Here is a 20,927-nt window from a genome sequence, read left to right on the forward strand (position 1 = left end):
GCCACGAATACCCTTCAGAAATGCGTTCAGGTAGGACTTGGATCATCGCAGGCATACGCACCACCACCGACAGTGAACCCAAGTCACTTGAATTCCCGTTGCCCTCCCCTCAAGTACGTTCACACCCTCAGTACCCGCACCACATACACGTCGTCCCAACCACCACCAACTGTGTTGCAGAGTCGTACATGACCTCGTCGTAGCGTGTCATGGCGATCTGGACACCTGGCGCCGAGAGAAATCCTGCGTGTCCGCTGCCTTCGACTCCGCAGGGGTTAGTTAGGCTTTGACTTGGCCTGACTTGGACGCGTACACCAACCGGCGCCTTCGTCTCGCCTAGGATGCCCAGGTGGGATGATGTCAGGCGTGAACAAACGAGCAAAAGCAACACTCATGACGATGCCGACATCTTCCGTAGACCGGGGTTCGACGGTACTTTTGGAGGGTTGCGAGTTTGATCGCAGTGCTTTGGCGGACGAGACTGAGGCGGCGATATGCCTAGCGCGGTTCCTGCTAGGCTCAGGGAAAGTGCGGTGGGAAACATAGAGAGGGGAACGGACAGCTCCGCCTGGAGAATAGTAGAGCTCAATGATCTTCACTTGATGTGACCGTCCTTCCAATCTGGAAAGACGAATACGTAGTGGTCGGAAAGTGATGCGCCAAGGGAAACCATTGTCAAACTCCAGGACCTGCTACCCCGCCTTTCGAAATGTTCTTCGGATATCCCGTCGGAATGCTCCTGCCATTAGTTCGAGTTCCGAATGGCGGTCCTTGCAAACTTTCGAGTTCCCAGAGAGTGAAGCGCAGGGCGGGAGTGCGGTGGTGGTGTGGTGGTGTTACTGGCATTAGGATCTTGTATAAAAGTAAGAAACAAGTTGGCTTCGGCTAATCCCGACATTGTACCACTTGTACTGATCGCACATTACTCGAGGGCAGCGTATTCAGCTAGGCGCAACCACCTTGCATCGCGTATTCATGCTTCCTCTACGATGTACAAATCTGACGCGTCCTCGAAGCAAGCGGTATGGCAGACAGCAGCACACCTAATCAGGCGACGATGGAGAACAGACTCGGAGTATGTCCTAGTTTACAGTGGGTACGTCACGTCTCTGCAGTTACTCACGAACACGAAGGAATAACATCAGTCCTTAAGACTGTCCTACAAATTAAAAAATGGCAGTCTAAATCAAGTCCAAAGTCCCACCCTGAGTTTCAGATGTTCGCCATGAGCTTTATTGCGTCCTTTCAACAACTACCACGAGCTCATCCGACCGCTCCCGTTGAGCTTCAATGTCTAACTCAAGGACTGCGCTCTGTCTGGTGGATTCCTGGAAGCTTGAAGTGGACTCAGGTTGCGAAGATTGAGAGGATTGCGAAGACGTCTGGAAACGGATGGTAGACACTGGCGAACTTTCATCACGTTCTTCGGTTGGGAGTGTATGTCCTGCCGTTGCTTTGCCAATAAGGAGAGTGGGTGCAATTCCCTACACAAGGTGTTGAATAAATGACAAGGAGAGTCGAAGGTCATGAACGCACCTTCGCGATAGCAGTTAGGACATCGAAGTAATCCACTCTAACATCATTGCCAAGGAATACAGCCAAGAATAGGACCAGAGCTATCGAATAAAGAGCGGAGGACTCCACTAATACTTTAATAAAACGGCGATAAACTCTCAGTCGGCTGCCTGCTCCGCGTACAACCCCGTTTACAGTCAACATGCGGTAAATGATGAACAGCGTACACCATAATGTCGTTGCCAGGGTGGAAGATAAGTAGAGTGTCAGTAATGCTGACTCCGATTCATCGAAGTAGTCGTGATAGACAATAATGATTTTCGACACTACACAGAAGTTGGTATACAAAAAGAATAGATGAGATTGGACGCTTACCAGTTGTAGAAATTAGGCAAAGAATTGGAGGCAGAACAATGAGCCAGCACTGTTCCCAGACCATCCAACAGCACCAGATCTAGAGTCAAAAAAATGGTAAGCTGACATGGATGATCACCATCAAAGTAGCACACACAATATATGAGTCTGCGAGAATGGTACTTATAGTGGCTGTAAAACCCATCTCCCAAATGAATGCTTGGTCCACGCCGTTAAGCTTTGAGTTTACAGTCCAAAAGCTTTGCCCGTTTTCAATGAATAAGGAGGATATAGATGACCATTGGGCAGCAAAATTGATGGTAGTCAGTGCATGAAGGAGAATAATGACGACGACCAAGACTCGCCGGTTCGGCCAGCGTTTGTTGATGACTGTACCCAGACTCACGTTAGATTGGATATCGTAGCAGAGATGTTCCTGGCTCACACATGTTCCACAACGTAACACCAAGAATACCGGTGTATATGCCTGCCATCAGTCAACACTTGGTACATGTACAGGCACTAAACATTGTTACCCACCATGCAATAGCGCATAGAGAATTTGGGAGTTCAGTACAACATCGAGAACTTGAAATACGAGAGCTTTGTCTTCATCGGTAAGATCGGGTGGAATATCTGCCTGAATCGCCATGAGGGAAAGCAAGAGCAACAGGGTAGTGGGTTTATAGGAATAACACAAACCAATCTCGTTATAACAGTGCAGCTACTGAACACGCTCATTGGCTGCTACAAAGATAATCATCGGTATCAAGTCGGAACGGAATCTTTATTTACCGATTGTATTCGGCGGCTTGATGGACCGTTGTGTACATTGCCATTTTTAACTCGCAGGCGCGACGTGACGAGTCGAAGTGCGATACTGCCGCTTATATGAACTGCAAGCTTCTCGGATATATTTTCTGTTGAATTAGGGCGTCTGGGAAGAGAATCAAGACAACCGTTAAAGTGAGATTTCAGCGCCTACCAGCGCGCGCTTGTTCTGTCGCGACGTGATTCCTGATTAGATTTTTCCCCAAGATTAACAAGAAAAAGGCAAGAAAGTCTCGATGCTAGTTGCGATCGTTACTACGCTGGCAGATCCTCCTGGATATCTGAGTGTCAATAAAGGTCTTCGCAGGGACACCAGCTTTTGCAAATCGTATAGAGACGAGAGCTCGTGGCACAATCATATAAGATGGGAGAAAGTTCACCCTGGAAATGGGGCATCTATTAGAAAAACGAGGGAACAGAATACAGCACGTACCCATGATGAGTTAGGAACAGAGAATAGACCGACCGGCCATAGAATCAGATATCATATCAAGATTAATCTTGACATGACGCGACCCGAACGCAGTGAAATCAAAGTACACAGAAGAGTAATCACGCCCCCCCCGAAAAGATCAGACATGATCGCTACTGAGTTACAGTATTGAGGCTTGGAGATGCCCGCTCGCTGAGCAATGACAAGGACAAGGACAAGGCTTCAAGCTTCACGCATCATGAATGGGCTCGTTGTTCCAGCGACCATAAAACCGGGTCGGCCGCACAACGACCACCTTGAACATCATTGAGGTGACGCCGCAACTTTTTTCGTTTCCGAGTCGAGCGATACTAGTAATTTCCTAAAGATAATGCCTCAACATGGCGATTAAGGTCTAAGCCAATAGCGTTTGACAAGACTGACTTATCATCTCGTTTCGGCTTCTGGTTTCTTCGTTGCGTGATCGTGGCCTCTCATCTCCCGTAGCACCCCACTTCTTAGGTAACATCTTTCCGGTTCCAAAATTTCCCAGCGATGACGGATTCGGTGTAACTGGGGATGCAGAAATTGTAATTTTTTAAGAGCACGCCAGACAGCTTCTTAGCATGCTTCATTGCCACAAATATCCTCCAGTTACGGCGGACCCAGCTATACACGCATATCAGCAGTTCAGTCACTAGATCAACACACAGGACGCGTGACTGTCATTCACGCGACCGTGTTCTTCCACCTTTTCAACGACAAACAGCAGCTTCAGTTAGGAAAAATCATGGCTATATTGCTGTCATTGACTCCAGTGACAATGCTATTCGGTACACATAGCAGTCTACGACTAAAGGCCTCCACAAAGTGCCTATCGCCCGGGGCGACCGCAGTCGTAACATGCTTTGCGACTTACCTGAAACATGACGATTTCTGCAGGACGCGAAAATTTCCCAAAGGCGCTGTTGGCGTTGAGGCTGGCTCGGAGGAGCTCGACTGCCGGTTCTATATGCCTGTGTAGCGCATAACAGCGCGGTAGGCCGTCTAAAGAGCATGACAGTCAGGAACGAGATCTTCATAGCGAGACGGTAAAGGAAATGAGAATCAGAAAAGCGGGTCAATGCCCGAAGGTAGCTGAGATAATTTTCTGCACTGCAGGTCGCCCCGCATAAAGCCAAATGCCTCAAACATCATGTACAAATAGGCAAGTGTAGAGCAAGATTACTCACCACGACATAGATCAGAATAGGATCAGAGCGGCGCCAATTAACACTTCCAGGATGTATCGTTCCCCTCGAAGTCGAACAATCCGGTTTAGCCCTGCAAATAAGACAGTCAGAAAAGGAATGAAAACGAAATCAACGCAAAAGGAGTCAGAGATAGCGGGACAAAGCCCGAAGGTAACTGAGATAAGTTTCTGCAGTGCAGGTTATATCTCCTGCGTAAAGCCAAATGCCTCAAACATCATAAGTGTCGGTTCAGTACGGTAGTACGACAATAGACATGAACGAATGTGGTTAGCATACTCACCAATAATGAGAACGACGCCTCTTGGAGGAGATACAGACAGGCGCCATTACCTCCGCCGTCGTACAGAAGACATCAACATGACGATAGTTAAAAAGACGTTGAAAAAAAATCGAGTTGTATAAGCTGTTTAGGGCCGGCTTGAGACATCCCTTTTATGGAAGATGTCCCAGGACCGGTAAACCCCGGTCAGCATAACCGCCGAAATTCGAATGGTATCAACGCTTGTTCGAACGTATTTATGAAGTATCACCTGTGCGTCTCTCATTTATATGTTCACGAGTGGTCTCAATATTGGCTGAGGACCCGATGATAGCACGAGTCCTCTGAGCTTAGTCAGCACCTTCTGACTTCGTTTCACTATGACTACGATTCCTCCAGAGCTTGTAGAGATAATCGTGTACGAGTTCTGGCACTCTGAAATGCCGTCCTCTGTCCGACAGTCGTTCATGACCACCTGTCCCCTGGTTGACCGAACGTGGAAAGCCATCTATGCCCCTATCGCTTCTCAGGATCTGTATATCACCAACCTCGCATCCATTGACTATCTATGCGACATTGCCTACCTCAAAAATTCCATCATCTACCATGACCTCATCCCCCGGCTTACCAGCACCATTACCTGCCTCGTCGACCTCCGAGAATACGCAAAGGAAAGAGCAGCGAAAAGGGTCTATCGTTATCTCATCACACTACCCAACATCCGTGGCTTCCAAGCTCTTTTTCCGCTTGTTCAATATATATCTTTCCAGCTCGTTTGGATCGGTATTGGCGAGGATCAATCTTTACCGCCGTTCCGTGGTATTCCCATTCATGCCCGCTACGACCGGTTCCTCTGTACTAATGTCTCATCGAACGAATGTGAACGCTGCGCTGGCCCGGGGAAGACACGAATGCATATATATATTTCCATGATAGACTTAGACCCTTCGGTGGACACGAACAACATGGTCTGGTCTTATGTATTGTGCTTGATGCGCGCGGTCGGCGTCCCCCAATTCTTCTTTGGCCTCACTTTAGTATCCTCGGGGCCATATGAGGTGTTGGTAATTGATGGCATCCGATACCTCCGTCAAATCACATATATACCTGAGGCACAACTTGGTGACTGGGATCCAAGGGATATCAATCAGCACCTGTGGATGGCTTCCCAAGGGTTTCCCCGTACGTGATGAGAGCCGCTTCTATCCGATTAGTCTAACATTCTCGTCCTTTAGGGTTGGGATATTTTGCCAGTCTTTTCTACCGTCGGGAATATAAACGTTTACAGTCGTCTTTACCTGCTCCATTCTTCTCTAGTAGGATTCGCGAAGACGCAAGGACGAACCTCCTTAAGAGGGAAAATTTGGTCTGAAGAAATGCTATGAAGGCTTGTACATGAAAGCTATTATAAGAAATTGTTATTTGAATGTTCAATACAATCTCATTGCCATTGTTGAATTTTCGCACAACTGCCTAATATCCCAATGCCGTTACATATCTCTTTTTCAATCTGTTTCGCCTAGATGGGGATGTAGGGATTTTTTGGGGAAATGGCTGCACGGACATACACTCAAAGTTGCTATCATGCTCGGGCTGAGTTTTTGTCCTCAAGCGCTTGTTCTTGAACAGGAGAAGGCCTCTGGAGTTTCCACGCGATAGAATAAGGTTCCCACATCTCTGCAATTCGGGGTAAGGAACTTTGGTAGCTAGCAATGGGTCTTGAAAGTGGGATAACCTCTATCGATGGTGCCTCTCCTACACGACCATGCGAACCTCTTCATCAAAGAATGTGACAGGTAAGCGCTAAGCTACCAGCGGGACGCCTGTTGATCTATGAAAGCCATATCCAGCGTGTTTTTGTTCAATTACATGTTCACGAGTTAGGTTTAAATACCTTCGCAGAACGGGCATAGAGATACCTCAAACTGAAGCGTCCTGTGTAAGATCAACCCAATTTCAGGCTTTTATATTCATTTTTCATGACGTTGCCTGATCCACCAATTTAACAATCTCCTCCGCACATCCCCAACTTGCCTGCCATCCCGCCCCAGAATGCCCGATATTATGAAACAGAGGAATAGATGCACCATCAAGCTTTAAATCTTTCCCTCTCTCTAACCGAAGACCACTTCTCCGCGCTGGCCGGAAGCCAACGACCTCCCTGATAACAATAGAGTCAAGGTCCTCGGGTACAGGAGCGCGACCTTCCACGCGCAGATGAGACGGGACGAGTTCAGGATATATTTCCAGGGCCCTTTTTTTGATATCCAATGAGGTTTCTGGGCCAGGGTCGTAATTCCTTGGAGATGAATCAGATGAACTCTCCTATAGCAGGAGCAAGCTGCATACCAATCATCCGCCTCTCTCGTCCCACCAATGATGACCTGCCCACTACGCCGGGGGATGATATAAGTCCGATCTCCGCCTTCTCCGCCTGCGAGATCACCCATCTGCTTTGTACGACCCTCCTTGATCCAGGGAGCGTCAAGAACGATAACTTGGCCACGAACGGAGTACATCTCCTCATCCAACACATCACCCAGCTTAAGCGATCCTAGGCCTGTGCAATTGATGATGGCGAGGGGCGTCTGTGGCTTTGTGAACTCTAACGCGTCACGGAGAGAAGCGAGCATGGCACGATGGACGGTGCCTCCAAGACTGTGGAAGATCTTGACGAGTTTAGCCAGGTACGGAGAGGTGTCCATCGTAAGGGACGTGAACGAAACGCTGTGTTTAGCATATGGCTTCAGTTCATCTTGAGAATAGATGCGGAACTTTTCATACATATTAGTCGTGAAACATTCCGTGGGAGAATCACTCACGTCTGGCATCGACTCGTAAAACTTGATATGCTTCACGCCTGCCGACCCATAAAATTCGACTTGCCGAAGCTTCATCAAGGCGCTTGAATCGCCCTCTTCCGCCTCTTCCTTCCACATAACATCGAACGTTCGCTTATCAAGCGCTTGTTGACGAAGATCATCATCGGCAGCGAACGAGAGATGATGTGCTCCTGCCGCAGTTGATGCATAGATGGCGGTCAACGGATCTCCTGGTTGATGGGCTCCAACGGCAACGACATGGTATCCGGCCTGTAAGAGCCGTATTGCAGATGTCAATCCGATGACACCGAATCCTAGAACAAGAATAGGTTGACTTGGTTTCGATGTAGATGACATTGTTCACTATTGAGAAGGGTCTTCTTTGGTACACCAGAGCTGAAATTATACGCCCCGTTGCCGCACAATACTGGTGCTTTGAACAGGCAAATGGCCAAGAGACTTTGCCGGCCTTTGGCCGGGGCGAATGTCCGTAACAGATGTGACGCCGTGACACGGGACACTTGATTGACCTTGAAGTAGCCATGGCCATGCCAGTCCTTTATCCATGGCTCCTGCATCTATCCTCGTCATAAACCCCAATTCTTCTCAATCGATCACTGTTGGCTTGGTAGAGACCCTAGTAGCATCACCAGAAGCAAAACTGACGTTCTACACGGCTCCGAGCCGTGCACCTCCATCCATCAACGATATCGTAACCGCCAATCTGACAGCGACCGCATGTTTCCAGGATATCCTGGAGAAGAAATTGCTGGAGGAACACGATGGGTTCTTGGTATGTTGCTGTGAGTGATGCTAGCCTATACACAGCGCATATACTCACACCTATGTCAGTTTCTGACCATCCGTTAGCACACATGCTACGCGAAGTGACGACGAAGCCTACAATCGGTATATTTGAGGCAGCCATCACACAAGCATTACTCATCGGGAAGCGGTTTGGCGTCGTGACCACTGGAACGGGATACAAGTTCAACCTGTATAACGGTGTACGCGCATTTATGGGAGCTAATTCCGAAAGATTTGCGGGTCTTGTTACGACTGGTCTTGGCGTTGTTGAGCTCAGAGAAGGTGACCGAGAAAAGATTGAGAAGAACATGAAGGAAGCGAGCGGGAAGATGGCATCGCAGGGTGCAGATGTAATTCTTCTAGGGTGCGCTGGTAAGTCTAATTGTATTACTCTCTGGTAATTCCTACCGTCTGCTCTGCAGGAATGGCCGGGATGGAACCACTGGTCAAACAGGGTGCAGCAGAGGCAAATCCAGGACTGCCGCCTGTCCGAGTGCTCGACGGCGCAAAAGCCGGTGTAGAAATGCTTTCCGCCTTGATCAGGTTATCAGCATAGAAAAGGAATGTGACAACTTGATATTGTGACTCACGAATACGTGCCTGTGACGACTTCACGCCAGATGAGAATCATGACGCGTCGCGCGTCCCGGTAAATTTCTCTGTAGCACTACCTTGCAAAGTGCGTTTTTACACACACCCCCAAGCTCTCCAGGACCCTGTTTCAGCCGCAGCATCGTAATGATAACTAAGCATCAGTTACATCTTCAGTTCATCAATGGCATTTCGGCAGTTAGATGATGGATCAGATCCGCAAAAAGGAGACCTTCGTTTGCCTCTCGTCCTCACACGCGACAGGCACGCGCTTACCAGTATGATCGGAAGTACTCGGTGAGCCTAGCAATTATAGTAATCGGAAGGCTGTGAGTTGGGCCTCTTCTATTGATCCACATTTTCCCCTGCATATATAGGACGGTGAATTAGCGATAGCCGCCCTTTTCTCATTTGTGTAGGAGCTCACCATGTCAGACACTCCAATCGCAGAGCTGTAAGTTTTTCCATTTTCCTTCAGCTGTCAAAGCCACTCACTCAAAGCCTAGAACAGGACCCCTGGTGCGCCTTTTTTGCAGGGCTAATACTGGTTGCTTTGTCATTCATGACATTCATTACAGCTCCTAGGACACTTCTTTAACTGGTGCCTCTTCGGCGCTCTATCTGTGCAAGTGTGTTGGTACTCTCTTTTCACCCTTCAAAACCATGCACCTTGACTGTTGCGTCTCATAGATATCTACTACCTCGCCTTCCCCAAAGACAGACGGTGGACAAAATGCTTCGTCCTTTTCATATTCTCCATCGAGCTACTTCAAACGTTTCTTGCTACCCGGGATGCATTCCGCGCTTTTGCTTCTCACTGGGGTGATAAATCGGAATTGAATGACTTTGGTCTGATGTGGTTGAGTGTACCTGTGTTGGGCTCAATCAGTTGAGTCTTCAGTTGTATCTCCCGCTGATTGATGCTTACCCGCTTGTGGTCAGTCAGCTGCACCGCTCATTCCTTCTTCGCTTGGCGCGTGTATGCGATGAGCGGTAAATTCTGGATCACCGGCGTCATCTTGACGGTGAGGGTGATACGTTTTTGTCGTCAACCTCCATCATTGATGTACCTTTTTTTTTCTAAAAAAAAGGTATCTTTGGTCCAAGTTGGCGCGGGCATATGGACAGGAGTACTTGCTCGTAAATTCAGGCTATTCTCCGATCTGCATAAGCGTGTATCCAAGGCAGTTATTGTAAGTTGTCGGTCTTCTCCAAGAAAATGGTGCTCACTATTGGCAGGTCATGTTAGGCGGAAGCGCTCTCTGCGACGTAATCATTGCAGGAAGCATGATCTACTACTTGAAACAATCCACATCGGGCTTCAACCCCCACAGCGCTCCTCTGTACAAGTTCGTGCGGATGGTAGTCCAGTCTGGCGCCCTTTGCGCAACGGTTTCTATCATATATATCGTGCTCTTTTGCGTATATCAAGACAACAACTTTCATTCGGCTCCAGGTCTAACTCTTTCGAAGCTTTATTCTAATTGCCTTTTGGCTGTAAGTCGATACCAAGCTTCATCTTCAGAAAAACTCAAGCTCTCATAGATCCTGAACTCCCGTACTCGCTTTAACGTTGGACACAGCGAGGTCCCATATTCTTCGAATAATCTTGTGCTATCTTCATGGCATGTCAACACATCGATCGCTTCCAGTTCTCGCCCGATAAGTCGAGCCCGATTTGATTCATCAAGGATTCCTAACAGAATAATAGAAGGTTCAGGGACGATTGCACCAGTAAGACTTATGCTCATAAAATGTGTATCTGTACTAAGTGCTCTTGTATAGCCCTCGAAGGATAGCTTGGGAGCTATCGTGATTAAGAAACCCGAATCATCATACGGATCGCATTTTTCGTAAAAGGCCAAGGGGAAAATAGTACGGAAATTTGAGAGGCAACTGCGCTGAAGGTGGAATGTATCATGTACTCGAATAGAACTTTCCGGTTACTCGACGTGTGCAGGTAGGTTCGGAAACGTCCGAAAGACTTAATGTGGCTGTGCAGCTACTCCCTTTCATTTTCTACTATCATGCCCAAAGTTCATAATGCGCCCGAAACGCTTACAAGATGCGAGAACACCGTGTCTCTACGCGACAATAAACTTGTCGTAGTCACTGATGGCAAACGACGCGTCTTACTCACTCGAACGGCCTTAAAACGCTCCTATGATGTGCGCCACTCACCATCTAAGTGTAGCACGCAATTTTCTCAGCCATTTTTGCTTAACAGGAAGCTGCGGAGATAATATCCACTCACTTCCCCGCTATACCGAAAAATCGTGTGTTGATACAGACCGACAGGACTTGAGGGGCTCGGAAGGAGAATTCGTCGAGATTCCGAAGCAATCATGGACGGAGGTGTTACCATTGTTGCTGTCTTTGAAGGTTACTTTGGATGAAAGAGAACCGAGGGTACCCCCAGTAGCCGCTCCTGGTATGGACCTGATCATAACACAGGCTACTTGTGACTGATTATGCTGATAACAATTCCAGATTCACGCACTACGCTTGCTTCGCACCACTATACCAACACCACTCTTCTCTCCCGCCAGCTCGGCTGAGAAAGTTAGCGGAAAGGTGGTCTACTACGACTCCTCGTTAACTGAAATGCCTTTCACTGCCCGTTCATCCTCCAAAATCATGAAGCTTTTACCGATTTTCGCCTCCAAAATCAACGAACTGCTCCGAAGATATCTACTTTATCTATGACGGGAACCGGGTTCATTGGGATAGCACCTTCTCCGAAGTCAGTTTTGAAGATGGCGACATAATTGACTGTTTTAAAAGACAGAAGGGTAGAAAACCTGTCATCTATCTCTTCTCGTCTGTCGAGCAAGAGGTTTCGGTGCGGCTGTCGCTCGTAAACGAGTGACGCCTTTCTGCCGTCTATCCCGTAGTCCCCATCGAACATTCGGTGCTACTAGGAGGAGAAACTCTTACCTGGCGTGCCATCACGCACAGCGACCAGACTTTGACAGAGACTACCACAGGTCTTCGAACATCATATTTGTACTGGGAAGCAGTGTGTGTCTGCAGTTATGAAATTGAATACATCACTTAACGAAGGCTCCCATTAGAACTGGCCACTGCGAACGGCCTCCCTCTCCCTCACCAGAGAAATCCGAGTCTTCTCCTGCAAGGAACTTCAGTCCTATATGGTGTGACCTCAGTGACGACGATTCTGTCGTCCTTCCCGTTTGTACCATCACGCTCTACTTGGACAAAGTCCTCGCTTCACTAGGACTTCATGTAGAAGCGCGAACCTCTTTCATCACGTACGTCATTGGCCTCCGGCATATCTGGAGCGGTGTTGATATCCTCTTAGGTATTGGCTTCCCTCTATCCTGAAGCACACTCATGTCGCCCTGCGATTTGTTCCCCAAAATGAATATGAAACCGCAACGCCTCTCCATATTAAACCATCGCCGGATGTTGTGACACGCATCTTTATGTTGTTTAAAGGCATTTCCGAGGATCGGTTAGGTGGGTGGTCTGGGGCCATCTCACGATCTCAGGATGGCGTGGAGTGGTGGAGAGACGTTGTGGGGCTAATTTCAGAGGAGCGTCAAAGTAACGAGAAGCTGTTCAGAGTGTTGGAATGGGAGGGAATGGAGGTGAAGAGACTGTAAATGAGATTTATTAGTATTTGTTACATATATACATGCAAGTCCTGCTATCCTTCCCTTTTTGCGGGGCGACAGTACATAATTCTTTGGTTTCTGTTTTCAAACAGGGTAAATCAGAGTAGATATCACTACATAGTTCTCTTGTGTTCTTATTACACATCCTCACCATCATGACGAAATAAACCCATAATCCGGCGACGGGCCTATAGCTGGCATCCCTTCAAACCCACTCCAATCCGCACCAGTCCCAAAGGCGTTGAGATCGATATTCCAGTTCCTCACATCCGATGCGATCATCGCCTCCACGTTCCCGTTACTGTGCCCTCCCATAGCCTGAGGAAATATCTCCTCGTGTTGACTGAACAATGTGCCTTTAAGGGCAAGAACGACATTCCCAAACTCTTCACCTAGGTTCTGTAGACAGGCAGCAACATTTTCAGCCCGTGTCAGGGCAGCATTGGCAAGGTCCCAGTGGTGGAAGTCCCGCGCCTTTTGAAGGGCGCAGCGGAAACGGCAAAGAAGAAATATTGGGTTCGTGCGAGAGTCGACGTGAAGACGGTGCTGTTGGGCCGAGGGAGACGTGGCGGGTGAGTCGAGAGAGGCCGTGGTAGCAAGACTAAGCCGGATAAGGGACGACGTTACTGACGAAAGAATGTGGCCGACATCTACACGTGGAAATTGAGTTCTTGCACGCTGCAAGTCTTGCAGAGACTTACAGACAAGCCAGAACCCATCGAACGCTCTACCGTCTAGTGCGGTGATATACTCCACTGCCTGAGCATATCTTTCCAATGTCTCTGGATCCGGTGTGAATCTGTAACCCTTTCAGGTCAAGTCAACTACGGCATAAAAAATGCTGCTCACGGACTGCCAAGCCCGATGCTGAGTTCAATTGCTATACGCCTTGCCATGCACCGAAAGCCAAGGAGACAGGTCATTAGTGATGCTGCACCGATATGACATGAACTCCGAGTATTATCGTGAAATTCGAAGATGCAACTCACGGAATCCCGGGGCATCCACTGCACCCTCTTTATGCGCTTCACGCGCTTCTTCCAATAATGAGTCTACTTCTTTCTCAATATCGACGACACGGCCTAGGCGTTCATCCTTCGGCGCCATAAGAGTACAGACTTGTGTTTGAAGTCGCGAAACAAGAATCGTGAGTCGACATAGATGAAGAAAAGAGTTCGCTGAGTGGACATGCGGGGGAACAGAGGGGACGGAACGAATGGGAGTAAATGGCGATCCTCGCTGCGAAGACGGGTGGCCCTGTGGGCTATGTTGATGCTGCGAACGAGGGGAGGAGACATTCGAAAGATGTCCAGGGGAGTTGCTTAGCACCGGATGCGAAGGTTTCAGTTGCTGGGTAGCAGAAAGAATAGTAGCGATAGACGGTAACGGGACAGTATGGTTGTTTGTCTGTACATGAGAAGGGCGAGAGTTGAGGAATGATGCCCTAATCCACATGAGAAGACCAGTTAAGTCGGTAGGCGATAGTAACACACCAGGAATCATGAACTCGTAATGCCCACCACAATACACGTCGAAAATCCTTCTCCCAGGATGGAATACCCCAATTAGTTGGGTCTATGTGAAGCCCCAAAAGCTGCGCTTGGGCAAGGGCCTTCCAACGGTTTAGTATCACACGACAAACTAAGAAGGTCCATCCACTCACCCGAGCCAAAATCAGATAGTCATCCTCCGCACTGCTCAAGGGACGCGCCGATATGTCCAGGAGGGCATCGGAGATATTCGATAGACTGCTCCTTGGAAGTCCTAAAGCCCGACGTAACTATTAGGATTTCAAATCCGAAAAAGCCGACGCACCGGTTGCCTCCTGTCCTTTGGTCAGCTTCCTCACCGTTTTGACCGATGGCCTATACATCCCCCTGGGTGCATGGTTAAGCGCAGCAATATAGATTTTAGACAGAACGGGCAAAGGGTATGGATAATCAGGGGAGTATGGCGAGGAACTTGACTGGGTGCTGGTTAGAATATATTTAGGTGGGGGTAGAATCGGAAATGCGGCGTTGCTAGCAGACAGATAAAGGTCGAGAAGGGCCGTCTGGCTCGGCGGAGGATGCAGGAGAGACAGGGCTGACTTGACATTGTCGAGGTAAGTGTCTGGAGGGCGCAGTCGTTGTTCTGTAATAGCATATAGCCATGTTTAGACGAGAAAACGAAGGAAAACGACGCACTGTCTGACTTTCTACTGAATATAGCGTATTGGGGGTTTCTTCCATCGAGTGAAATCTGTCGTGTCTGCTCGCTCCTCTCGCCTAGGGCAAGATCAGCTCAATCGCCGGAGAGACAAATCGATGCTTACCACCAGCCTTGCGCGCACCGACAGGTAAAAGATCGTCCGTCAACACTGCTGTGATGATGTGGTAGCCTCGAGTTTCTTCCAGCGCGACTGCGTCTGAGTCATTGATCTGTTGCGTGCTCGGTCCAGGATCGGTATTGACAGCCTGAGCATGACTTGAAGCATTCGTACGCGACCGCTTCGATGGTACCGGATTAACAGAGTCAATTGTGAGTTCCTGAGGTGACAGTGACCGCTTGCTGGGCTTTTTCCTTTCTCGAGGTAGCTCGTCAAAAGTGCATTTCTTGCGGGTGTGCCTAGTTTGACCCCATCAGCGAACAGAACGCCACGGCCCAATTGAAAAGGCGACTCACTGACACTCGACACACGGCGTTCCAACCTCTGTTATTGCACATCTCGTCTTTGCTCGCCGCTAATATTGTTCGAATTGTATCGGTCATCAAATACTTTCTGCACAGCTGATAACTCACGCAGCCATCGCATGGGCGATTTTTCCTGGATCTGAAAGGCCTTGCAAGGGTGACCGGTGGCGGATCATCGTCGTTCGAGTTCTGGTTCGTCTCTTTGGAAGGATTATTTGTAGTGCCTGACTCAGAGGCCGCGGTCATAGTGAAGGGCAGAAGATGTCGATCGGAAAATCCTTTACCTTATCAGCTACCACGTGCGTTTATCTCGGCCCGACATGGGTGCTTCTAATACACAAAACTCAACTGGCTGCATGCATACTCTGTACAGGACACGTACATATGTAGTAGTATCTTCACTATATGCAGCAGACTTACTCAGGCCGCCATTCTGACAACCACTGGTTTCGAGGACCACTGTAGCGAAAATCAGGGATGGGAAAATTGATGTATAACATAGGAACTTACGGTAGCGTACTTGATCCCCGTCGAAGGAACCTGCCAGACCCTGGTGGCGCCAGTACTTCATTAGTCTCGCCGTCGTATACAATCTTTCCTCGCAGAATCGTGTACCGAGGCCAGTCTTCTAAGACGACATCCTCGTAAGGTGTGTAGTCACATGCGTGGTGCAGCTGTAGAAGGTGAGAATATCGAACAGGAAAGGGGATGGATATAAAGGACGAACCTTCGAGTTCTCGATCTTATAAGGCCTGCGGCTTTTATCTGAGCGCCAGATGATAAGATCGGCATCACTACCGGGCTGTATGGTCCCCTCTGTCAAGAAGCACAAGGTGAATTCAACGGCGATATGGAGCTGTTAAAAAAAGCATACTTTGAGGATACATCCCGTCTAGACACACGGTTAATATGATAAGCATCAAAGAAAAGCGGATATAACATACATAATTTGGCCGCATTGGTTGAATTTAATTCGACAAATTTCTGAGGGGCAATGCGACCCTTCAGTACGCCCTCACTCCACAGTAAAGGTGTCCGAGTTTCGACGCCGGGAAGCCCGTTTGGTATCGCCTTAAAGTTTCCACGGGGATTGTTTGTGGGATTTTTGATGAGACCGAGCTACGCGTTTGCAAGTAAAAAATGAGCGATAAAGAAGTGAGCGATAAGGAATCACACACTTGTTTTCCACGTTCATCATTATAGCATGTAGGTGCATGATCCGAAGAGAACACCGTAAACGTGCTATTCGCGAGACCCTCCCAGATTCTCTCCTTATCCTTAGGGTCATCTCTGAGGGGCGGTGCACAAACACATTTTGCACCTTCAAATCCGTCCTTCCGCATTTGCGAGCCGTCGAGTATTGCATAGTGAGGACAGGTTTCTGCGTAGATAGGGAGAAGTCGTGTTTGAGCTTTTCGGATGATGTTAATGGCTTCTGGAGCAGAGACGTGGACGATAAGCATGGGCGTATCCATAAGTTCTGCAAGTGCCAAGGCTCGATTCGTGGCCTCAGACTCGACGATAGGAGGTCTTGAGGTACCATGATGCCATGGTTCGGTCATACCTCGTCCTTGCAGACTCTTCGTCATCCAGTCGATGCTGCAGGTAAGTTAGCCAAAAACTCTGAGAGGCGAGATAGAAAACGTACACATCCGCGTTCTCACAATGAACCATGGTAGTCACCTTGTACTTTCGCGCCGCGACTAATACATTGAGGATTTCGCCATCTTTGAGCTTCAAGTCGACGTAAGTCATATATATCTGGCACGCGTTTCGGTAAGATTCCAAGTTAAAACGCCAATTCAGCCTAACCCACTTTCATCGATGTGATCCCTTCGTTAACAAGCTTGGGAAGTTCAGTATGCATTTGGTACTCATTGGGATCCGTGACAATGAGATGGAAGCCGTAATCGCAGACAGCAAAGTCATCAGACTTTTTATGATAGTCAACGACAGCGTCTGCAAGCGAGGTTCCCCGACCCTGCACAGCAAAGGCTAGAATGGTGGTCGTCCCGCCTTGTGCGAAATAAATGAATAATATTTCCCAAGCACCTGGAGATATAAAGACTTACCAGCCAAAGCACTCCTAGTCGCGCTCGTCCAATCATCCGCGGAGCGAGCCCCAAGACCCTTTGCGGCAGACTGAGCAACGTGGACGTGACTATCAACACCTCCAGGAGTGATATATCCTCCCTCGGCATCTATTTCCTGGCACCCGTCCAGTGAGGGCAAACCGGCAGCGAGGAACCTAATTTTCCCATCCTTGATACCGATATCGCAAGCCACCTGGTCAGACGCGGTGACCACAATACCGTTACGAATAATCAAGTCGAGGTCGAACGACATGGTGGGATGTGCAGACGCAATTTTGCAGAGACCGGAGGTGTGAATACATTGTTATGAGTAGTTGTTCGTTCCGAGGATCCAAACTAGCAAGGATCCCTGCCTCGGCCAATCCACGTGATGGCGTAAGAATAGGAGCGGATTCTCCTGAATCGCCGCCGGCCAACAATTCTTCTGCTTTCCTGCCATCCAGCCTTTTGTGTTGCAGTCGCCCGGGCGTGGAGAGGAAGATCACAAAAATCACCACTGGTTCGCCTCATTTATGCTCCCGAAGCAGGCCGTGGTGAATCGAAAATGGCGTCACCTTGCGCTAGTCACGACATTTTCGACATTTTTTTCGGACACAACATCACCAGTCAGCATATATGGAGCCTAAGGCGCAATGTCGATCAGCGTCGCCAAACGTTCCTCGAAGCATTTGTCGATAATAGAACTCGGGATCAAGGTGGTCGGATAAGAGATCGCGGCCGACCCAGATTTCAGGTAGCGTAGTGACATAGAGCCTTGTGAGTCTTTTATCGTCCTCGGATGTGAAAGGAGGACTGACCAGATTGTAACAAGTACACGAATGAAAGCAACAGTGAACACGTCCTTGTGGTACCTTCTCAGTGATCGTTCGCTGTAGGGCCGCTCGCTACTTGAGCAACTGAAATTCTGGCAACATTCATTGCCTGTCGGTTTCTTGCTATGCCTCTCAACGTTGCAGGGCAGAACATCTATTCTCTACCGAGTGGGGGTTATGCTATGGCAATGCAATGATTACCACTTGCCGTCAAATAATATGCTATACATTTACACTTTCTTGTGAGCGTAACCTCTGGATTTATCTTCTCTGAATGCATCCTTTAACCACGCCCGAACCATACTGTAGCTTAATAGCCATAATCGCCCTTCTCAAAATCATATATAATAACATCCTCGACGATATCCCTGATTGACATCTGGTGACTAATAAGAATTATATTAGTCAACGGGCGGCATTGATTTCTACCTTGTATGCAACGTGCTTCGCGTCGGGGATGAATTCGTCCCGGTGCTCCTTGGACTGATTGACGTGACGCGTTAATAGAAGTCGAAAAACGGAAACGATGCAATACCAACCTTGAATTCGACTGTGAAGAGGACGTCAAAGCCTTTATCAAATCCCTCCGGGTTATTGTTCCTGCCACCTGGGATACAATGAGCAGGTGTGCGCAACAAGAGTTTTAGCTGCGACGACAGACCGACAGGGCCGTGGTTAACCATACGTGCGTTCTCTTCATAAAGCTTGATGAGACCCTCAAGAGCGTGTCTCTTTTGTTCATCAGTGGTCCCAGGCTTGTACTTGAAAGCAGCGAAACGGACGACAGGAGCCATCTCAGAGTAATTGACGGTGGTAAATGGCTGAGTTACAAGCTGAAGGGGGATCCTGAGATGGAGGGAAGGAGTGTGTGGCAGTCAAGTTTGAGTACATGAATCCTGGCAGGCCGTGCCCTCCGGCACTTCTGATGCTCTAAGCGGAGAAGCGCATCTTTAATATGCATTTGTGATTATCGTAATGCTCATACATCAAGATCCATGGGTATGAGCGCAAGAAGCCAGGATACCCTGAAAGTACGACTCGAATCATATATCCCACAAATGCTAAAGTTGTGTAGTACTTCCGATAATGGGTACAAATACACAACCGTGATAAGATTGGTAACTGTCCACTCCTCCTCCCAACATCCTGTACTCATTCCATATTACATCACCCACTATCAGATTTATTACGTTGCATTCTCCGGTTGTGGGCGTAATGAGCGCCGAGCTCCATCTGGGATATTACTCCTGCTAAGGCTTCCATCATAGAGGTATCCCTGACTCAGTTCTTCGCGCCCTCGGCCACTAAGGATCAGAATATAGATTGGCTGCATATGTCTGGCATTCCCTGTCACTTGTCCATACCCACCAGAGGTCATGCTCTGATGAATATTCATGCTTTAGGCTGTTTTGAGAAGCGGGGTGGATACAGCAACGTTATGTATTTCATTTCCGCTAGCGCACTTAAGTTCGTCAAATACGACTTTCGCTCTAATCACCGTTTATCACCCTTGAGCATGTATTTCTGGGCCTATTAATGCTTACGCTCTGCGTTTCTCTTGTTTTGGAGGTTTTCATCGTCTTCCAAGAACCGATACCCGCACCACTTGAGTTTCTGTCTCCACACTCCCTGATTGGGCTCATCGAAAATTGCGGTCTCATGAAAACTTGTGCAGGCTATGTCTCTTGTTATATTTCTCCTTGTGGCATGGCGGTCTCAACGTCTCGGGATCGCACATCTCACTCAAGCTGCATGAGGTTACTTGAGGTCAGCGCCTGCTGAGTTGATGATGATCAGTATGAGGACCGGTGTTCCAGAGATAATTCCCCAACGATTAAGGACCGGTCGATTATTGACAACAAAGGGGTATATAGTCTCCTCTGAGGTACTACTACGCTAAGGCAAACGGAAGTTTGGGATATATCATCTGGGCTAGAATGTTGCTGAATTACGCAGGCTTCCGATAATCTAGATCAGTCTCTACCGAATGGATGGTTATTAGATCTTCGTAGAAAATTCTGTCATTTTTTGTTCTTGATATGGCCTGCATGCGTACAAGACATGCAGGTGATAATTATTCTTGGCAATGGGTGTCCGGATCAATCGGTCCGTCACTGTACTAGCATCAGTTCTGATTCATCTCGGGGCTATTTTCATTCGACACATCAGGAAAATGCATATATCAGCTCAGACTTGTAAGTGTCTGAAGTTTTGCTCTAAACTTATATCTGTCTCTGATAGAGTGTAATCAATAATTCATGGCGAAATAGTGCGCATATCATCAATGGAATAAAAGTCTACTCTCAAGGAACACAAGACGTAGTGAACCCAACGAGGAAATCTTAACCTCGGTCCCAATTGCTACCCAGGGCCAGCTGAACGACACGGTGGAGGCCGCCTCGTTCACATTTCCTGCTTGGGCAGCGCTGGCCGTCGAAGAGCGGCAGAATCTGATCACTCAACTAAGCGACTTGATTAAGGACTTGTGACGACTTCGTCAATGTTATTATCAAAGAAGTTTGAAAGTGACGGACATTGGCGTGGGTTCACGAATTCACTCGCGCCTCGGGTGATATTTCGGGTATGTAATTGGTAGGCTTCTATAGAGCTGTCGAAGTTGCAAGTTGCATCAAGTGGTTTCATGGGGGTGGCGACTCAGTCGCTCCCACCTGAGACCATCTTGGACACGCCCCAGAGGACTGTGACAATTAAATACGTCCCATATCGCGTGGTATGTTGTATTATTTCGTTTGTCGAGGTTGTCATCTCACTATTCGCGATCGCGGCTCAGGTACCTAGAGGACGATGAGAATATATGTATGGCGGGCTGCGAATTAGTTCTCACAATCTTGCCCAAACCAACTTGG

At 48.3% G+C, this 20,927-nt stretch overlaps 10 protein-coding genes across 10 annotated transcripts; 5 read left to right on the forward strand and 5 right to left on the reverse strand.

Moving 5' to 3' along the window:
* Positions 1 to 894: 894 nt before the first annotated feature.
* EV420DRAFT_344979 (uncharacterized protein) lies at positions 895 to 2,648 on the reverse strand. The gene is made up of 6 exons (XM_060481790.1): positions 2,410 to 2,648; positions 2,315 to 2,356; positions 2,027 to 2,259; positions 1,891 to 1,969; positions 1,537 to 1,841; positions 895 to 1,484 (listed from the first exon to the last, which is right to left on the reverse strand). Exons 1-6 carry the CDS (start codon positions 2,519 to 2,521, stop codon positions 1,233 to 1,235), a joined length of 1,023 nt encoding a protein of 340 aa, XP_060331249.1. The 5' UTR covers positions 2,522 to 2,648; the 3' UTR covers positions 895 to 1,232.
* A 1,140-nt stretch (positions 2,649 to 3,788) lies between these two features.
* Positions 3,789 to 4,136, forward strand: EV420DRAFT_1270099 (uncharacterized protein; the record flags this gene model as incomplete). The annotated part of the gene is made up of 1 exon (XM_060467543.1): positions 3,789 to 4,136. A coding segment is annotated over one exon (348 nt), but the record flags the coding sequence as incomplete, so codon positions are not given.
* Positions 4,137 to 4,841: 705 nt separating this feature from the next.
* On the forward strand, positions 4,842 to 6,060 carry EV420DRAFT_345461 (uncharacterized protein). Its single transcript, XM_060481793.1, has 2 exons — positions 4,842 to 5,806; positions 5,860 to 6,060. The coding sequence occupies exons 1-2, from the start codon at positions 5,005 to 5,007 to the stop codon at positions 5,994 to 5,996; spliced, it is 939 nt and encodes a 312-aa protein (XP_060331251.1). The 5' UTR covers positions 4,842 to 5,004; the 3' UTR covers positions 5,997 to 6,060.
* A 541-nt stretch (positions 6,061 to 6,601) lies between these two features.
* Positions 6,602 to 7,803, reverse strand: EV420DRAFT_1269975 (DAO-domain-containing protein; the record flags this gene model as incomplete). The annotated part of the gene is made up of 3 exons (XM_060467535.1): positions 6,602 to 6,923; positions 6,974 to 7,398; positions 7,447 to 7,803. 3 exons carry the CDS (start codon positions 7,801 to 7,803, stop codon positions 6,602 to 6,604), a joined length of 1,104 nt encoding a protein of 367 aa, XP_060331252.1.
* A 104-nt stretch (positions 7,804 to 7,907) lies between these two features.
* EV420DRAFT_345287 (Asp/Glu/hydantoin racemase) lies at positions 7,908 to 9,129 on the forward strand. The gene is made up of 3 exons (XM_060481792.1): positions 7,908 to 8,249; positions 8,299 to 8,625; positions 8,676 to 9,129. The coding sequence occupies exons 1-3, from the start codon at positions 8,012 to 8,014 to the stop codon at positions 8,807 to 8,809; spliced, it is 699 nt and encodes a 232-aa protein (XP_060331253.1). The 5' UTR covers positions 7,908 to 8,011; the 3' UTR covers positions 8,810 to 9,129.
* A 293-nt stretch (positions 9,130 to 9,422) lies between these two features.
* EV420DRAFT_1270063 (uncharacterized protein) lies at positions 9,423 to 10,389 on the forward strand (the record flags this gene model as incomplete). The annotated part of the gene is made up of 5 exons (XM_060467541.1): positions 9,423 to 9,477; positions 9,535 to 9,732; positions 9,787 to 9,869; positions 9,936 to 10,037; positions 10,084 to 10,389. Coding segments are annotated over 5 exons (744 nt in total), but the record flags the coding sequence as incomplete, so codon positions are not given.
* An 800-nt stretch (positions 10,390 to 11,189) lies between these two features.
* Positions 11,190 to 12,553, forward strand: EV420DRAFT_1679783 (uncharacterized protein; the record flags this gene model as incomplete). The annotated part of the gene is made up of 4 exons (XM_060479201.1): positions 11,190 to 11,226; positions 11,739 to 11,863; positions 11,908 to 12,116; positions 12,167 to 12,553. 4 exons carry the CDS (start codon positions 11,190 to 11,192, stop codon positions 12,468 to 12,470), a joined length of 675 nt encoding a protein of 224 aa, XP_060331255.1. The 3' UTR covers positions 12,471 to 12,553.
* Positions 12,554 to 12,635: 82 nt separating this feature from the next.
* EV420DRAFT_1269985 (uncharacterized protein) lies at positions 12,636 to 15,401 on the reverse strand (the record flags this gene model as incomplete). Its single annotated transcript, XM_060467536.1, has 11 exons — positions 12,636 to 13,132; positions 13,184 to 13,281; positions 13,332 to 13,433; positions 13,468 to 13,926; positions 13,976 to 14,094; positions 14,146 to 14,246; positions 14,298 to 14,594; positions 14,669 to 14,764; positions 14,797 to 15,089; positions 15,147 to 15,205; positions 15,264 to 15,401. 11 exons carry the CDS (start codon positions 15,399 to 15,401, stop codon positions 12,636 to 12,638), a joined length of 2,259 nt encoding a protein of 752 aa, XP_060331256.1.
* Positions 15,402 to 15,571: 170 nt separating this feature from the next.
* Positions 15,572 to 17,501, reverse strand: EV420DRAFT_1269795 (dihydropyrimidinase; the record flags this gene model as incomplete). The annotated part of the gene is made up of 9 exons (XM_060467525.1): positions 15,572 to 15,614; positions 15,666 to 15,829; positions 15,883 to 15,971; positions 16,030 to 16,047; positions 16,100 to 16,274; positions 16,334 to 16,754; positions 16,804 to 16,916; positions 16,972 to 17,171; positions 17,228 to 17,501. The coding sequence occupies 9 exons, from the start codon at positions 17,499 to 17,501 to the stop codon at positions 15,572 to 15,574; spliced, it is 1,497 nt and encodes a 498-aa protein (XP_060331257.1).
* Positions 17,502 to 18,246: 745 nt separating this feature from the next.
* EV420DRAFT_345087 (uncharacterized protein) lies at positions 18,247 to 18,954 on the reverse strand. Its single transcript, XM_060481791.1, has 4 exons — positions 18,722 to 18,954; positions 18,600 to 18,667; positions 18,490 to 18,543; positions 18,247 to 18,439 (listed from the first exon to the last, which is right to left on the reverse strand). The coding sequence occupies exons 1-4, from the start codon at positions 18,852 to 18,854 to the stop codon at positions 18,371 to 18,373; spliced, it is 324 nt and encodes a 107-aa protein (XP_060331258.1). The 5' UTR covers positions 18,855 to 18,954; the 3' UTR covers positions 18,247 to 18,370.
* Between the last annotated feature and the right edge of the window lie 1,973 nt (positions 18,955 to 20,927).

The sequence above is a fragment of the Desarmillaria tabescens genome (assembly GCF_030435595.1).
Source record: "Desarmillaria tabescens strain CCBAS 213 chromosome Unknown EV420scaffold_16, whole genome shotgun sequence".
In the NCBI taxonomy this organism is placed as follows: Eukaryota; Fungi; Basidiomycota; class Agaricomycetes; order Agaricales; family Physalacriaceae; genus Desarmillaria; species Desarmillaria tabescens.

What these genes read in the sequence shown, in the direction of transcription:
- EV420DRAFT_345087 (XM_060481791.1), bottom strand. Translation starts at nt 18,854, where the DNA reads ATGGCTCCTGTCGTCCGTTTCGCTGCTTTCAAGTACAAGCCTGGGACC. An exon ending in TCTTCACAGTCGAATTCAAG is followed by an intron (nt 18,544 to 18,599) that starts GTTGGTATTGCA and finishes CACGTCAATCAG; the next exon opens with TCCAAGGAGCACCGGGACGA. An exon ending in CGAAGCACGTTGCATACAAG is followed by an intron (nt 18,440 to 18,489) that starts GTAGAAATCAAT and finishes ATTAGTCACCAG; the next exon opens with ATGTCAATCAGGGATATCGT.
- EV420DRAFT_345461 (XM_060481793.1), top strand. Translation starts at nt 5,005, where the DNA reads ATGACTACGATTCCTCCAGAGCTTGTAGAGATAATCGTGTACGAGTTC. An exon ending in GGCTTCCCAAGGGTTTCCCC is followed by an intron (nt 5,807 to 5,859) that starts GTACGTGATGAG and finishes CTCGTCCTTTAG; the next exon opens with GGTTGGGATATTTTGCCAGT.
- EV420DRAFT_344979 (XM_060481790.1), bottom strand. Translation starts at nt 2,521, where the DNA reads ATGGCGATTCAGGCAGATATTCCACCCGATCTTACCGATGAAGACAAA. An exon ending in TTCTCGCAGACTCATATATT is followed by an intron (nt 1,970 to 2,026) that starts GTGTGTGCTACT and finishes TTTTGACTCTAG; the next exon opens with ATCTGGTGCTGTTGGATGGT. An exon ending in TCCTAACTGCTATCGCGAAG is followed by an intron (nt 1,485 to 1,536) that starts GTGCGTTCATGA and finishes CACCTTGTGTAG; the next exon opens with GGAATTGCACCCACTCTCCT.
- EV420DRAFT_345287 (XM_060481792.1), top strand. Translation starts at nt 8,012, where the DNA reads ATGGCTCCTGCATCTATCCTCGTCATAAACCCCAATTCTTCTCAATCG. An exon ending in TGGGTTCTTGGTATGTTGCT is followed by an intron (nt 8,250 to 8,298) that starts GTGAGTGATGCT and finishes CACCTATGTCAG; the next exon opens with TTTCTGACCATCCGTTAGCA. An exon ending in AATTCTTCTAGGGTGCGCTG is followed by an intron (nt 8,626 to 8,675) that starts GTAAGTCTAATT and finishes TCTGCTCTGCAG; the next exon opens with GAATGGCCGGGATGGAACCA.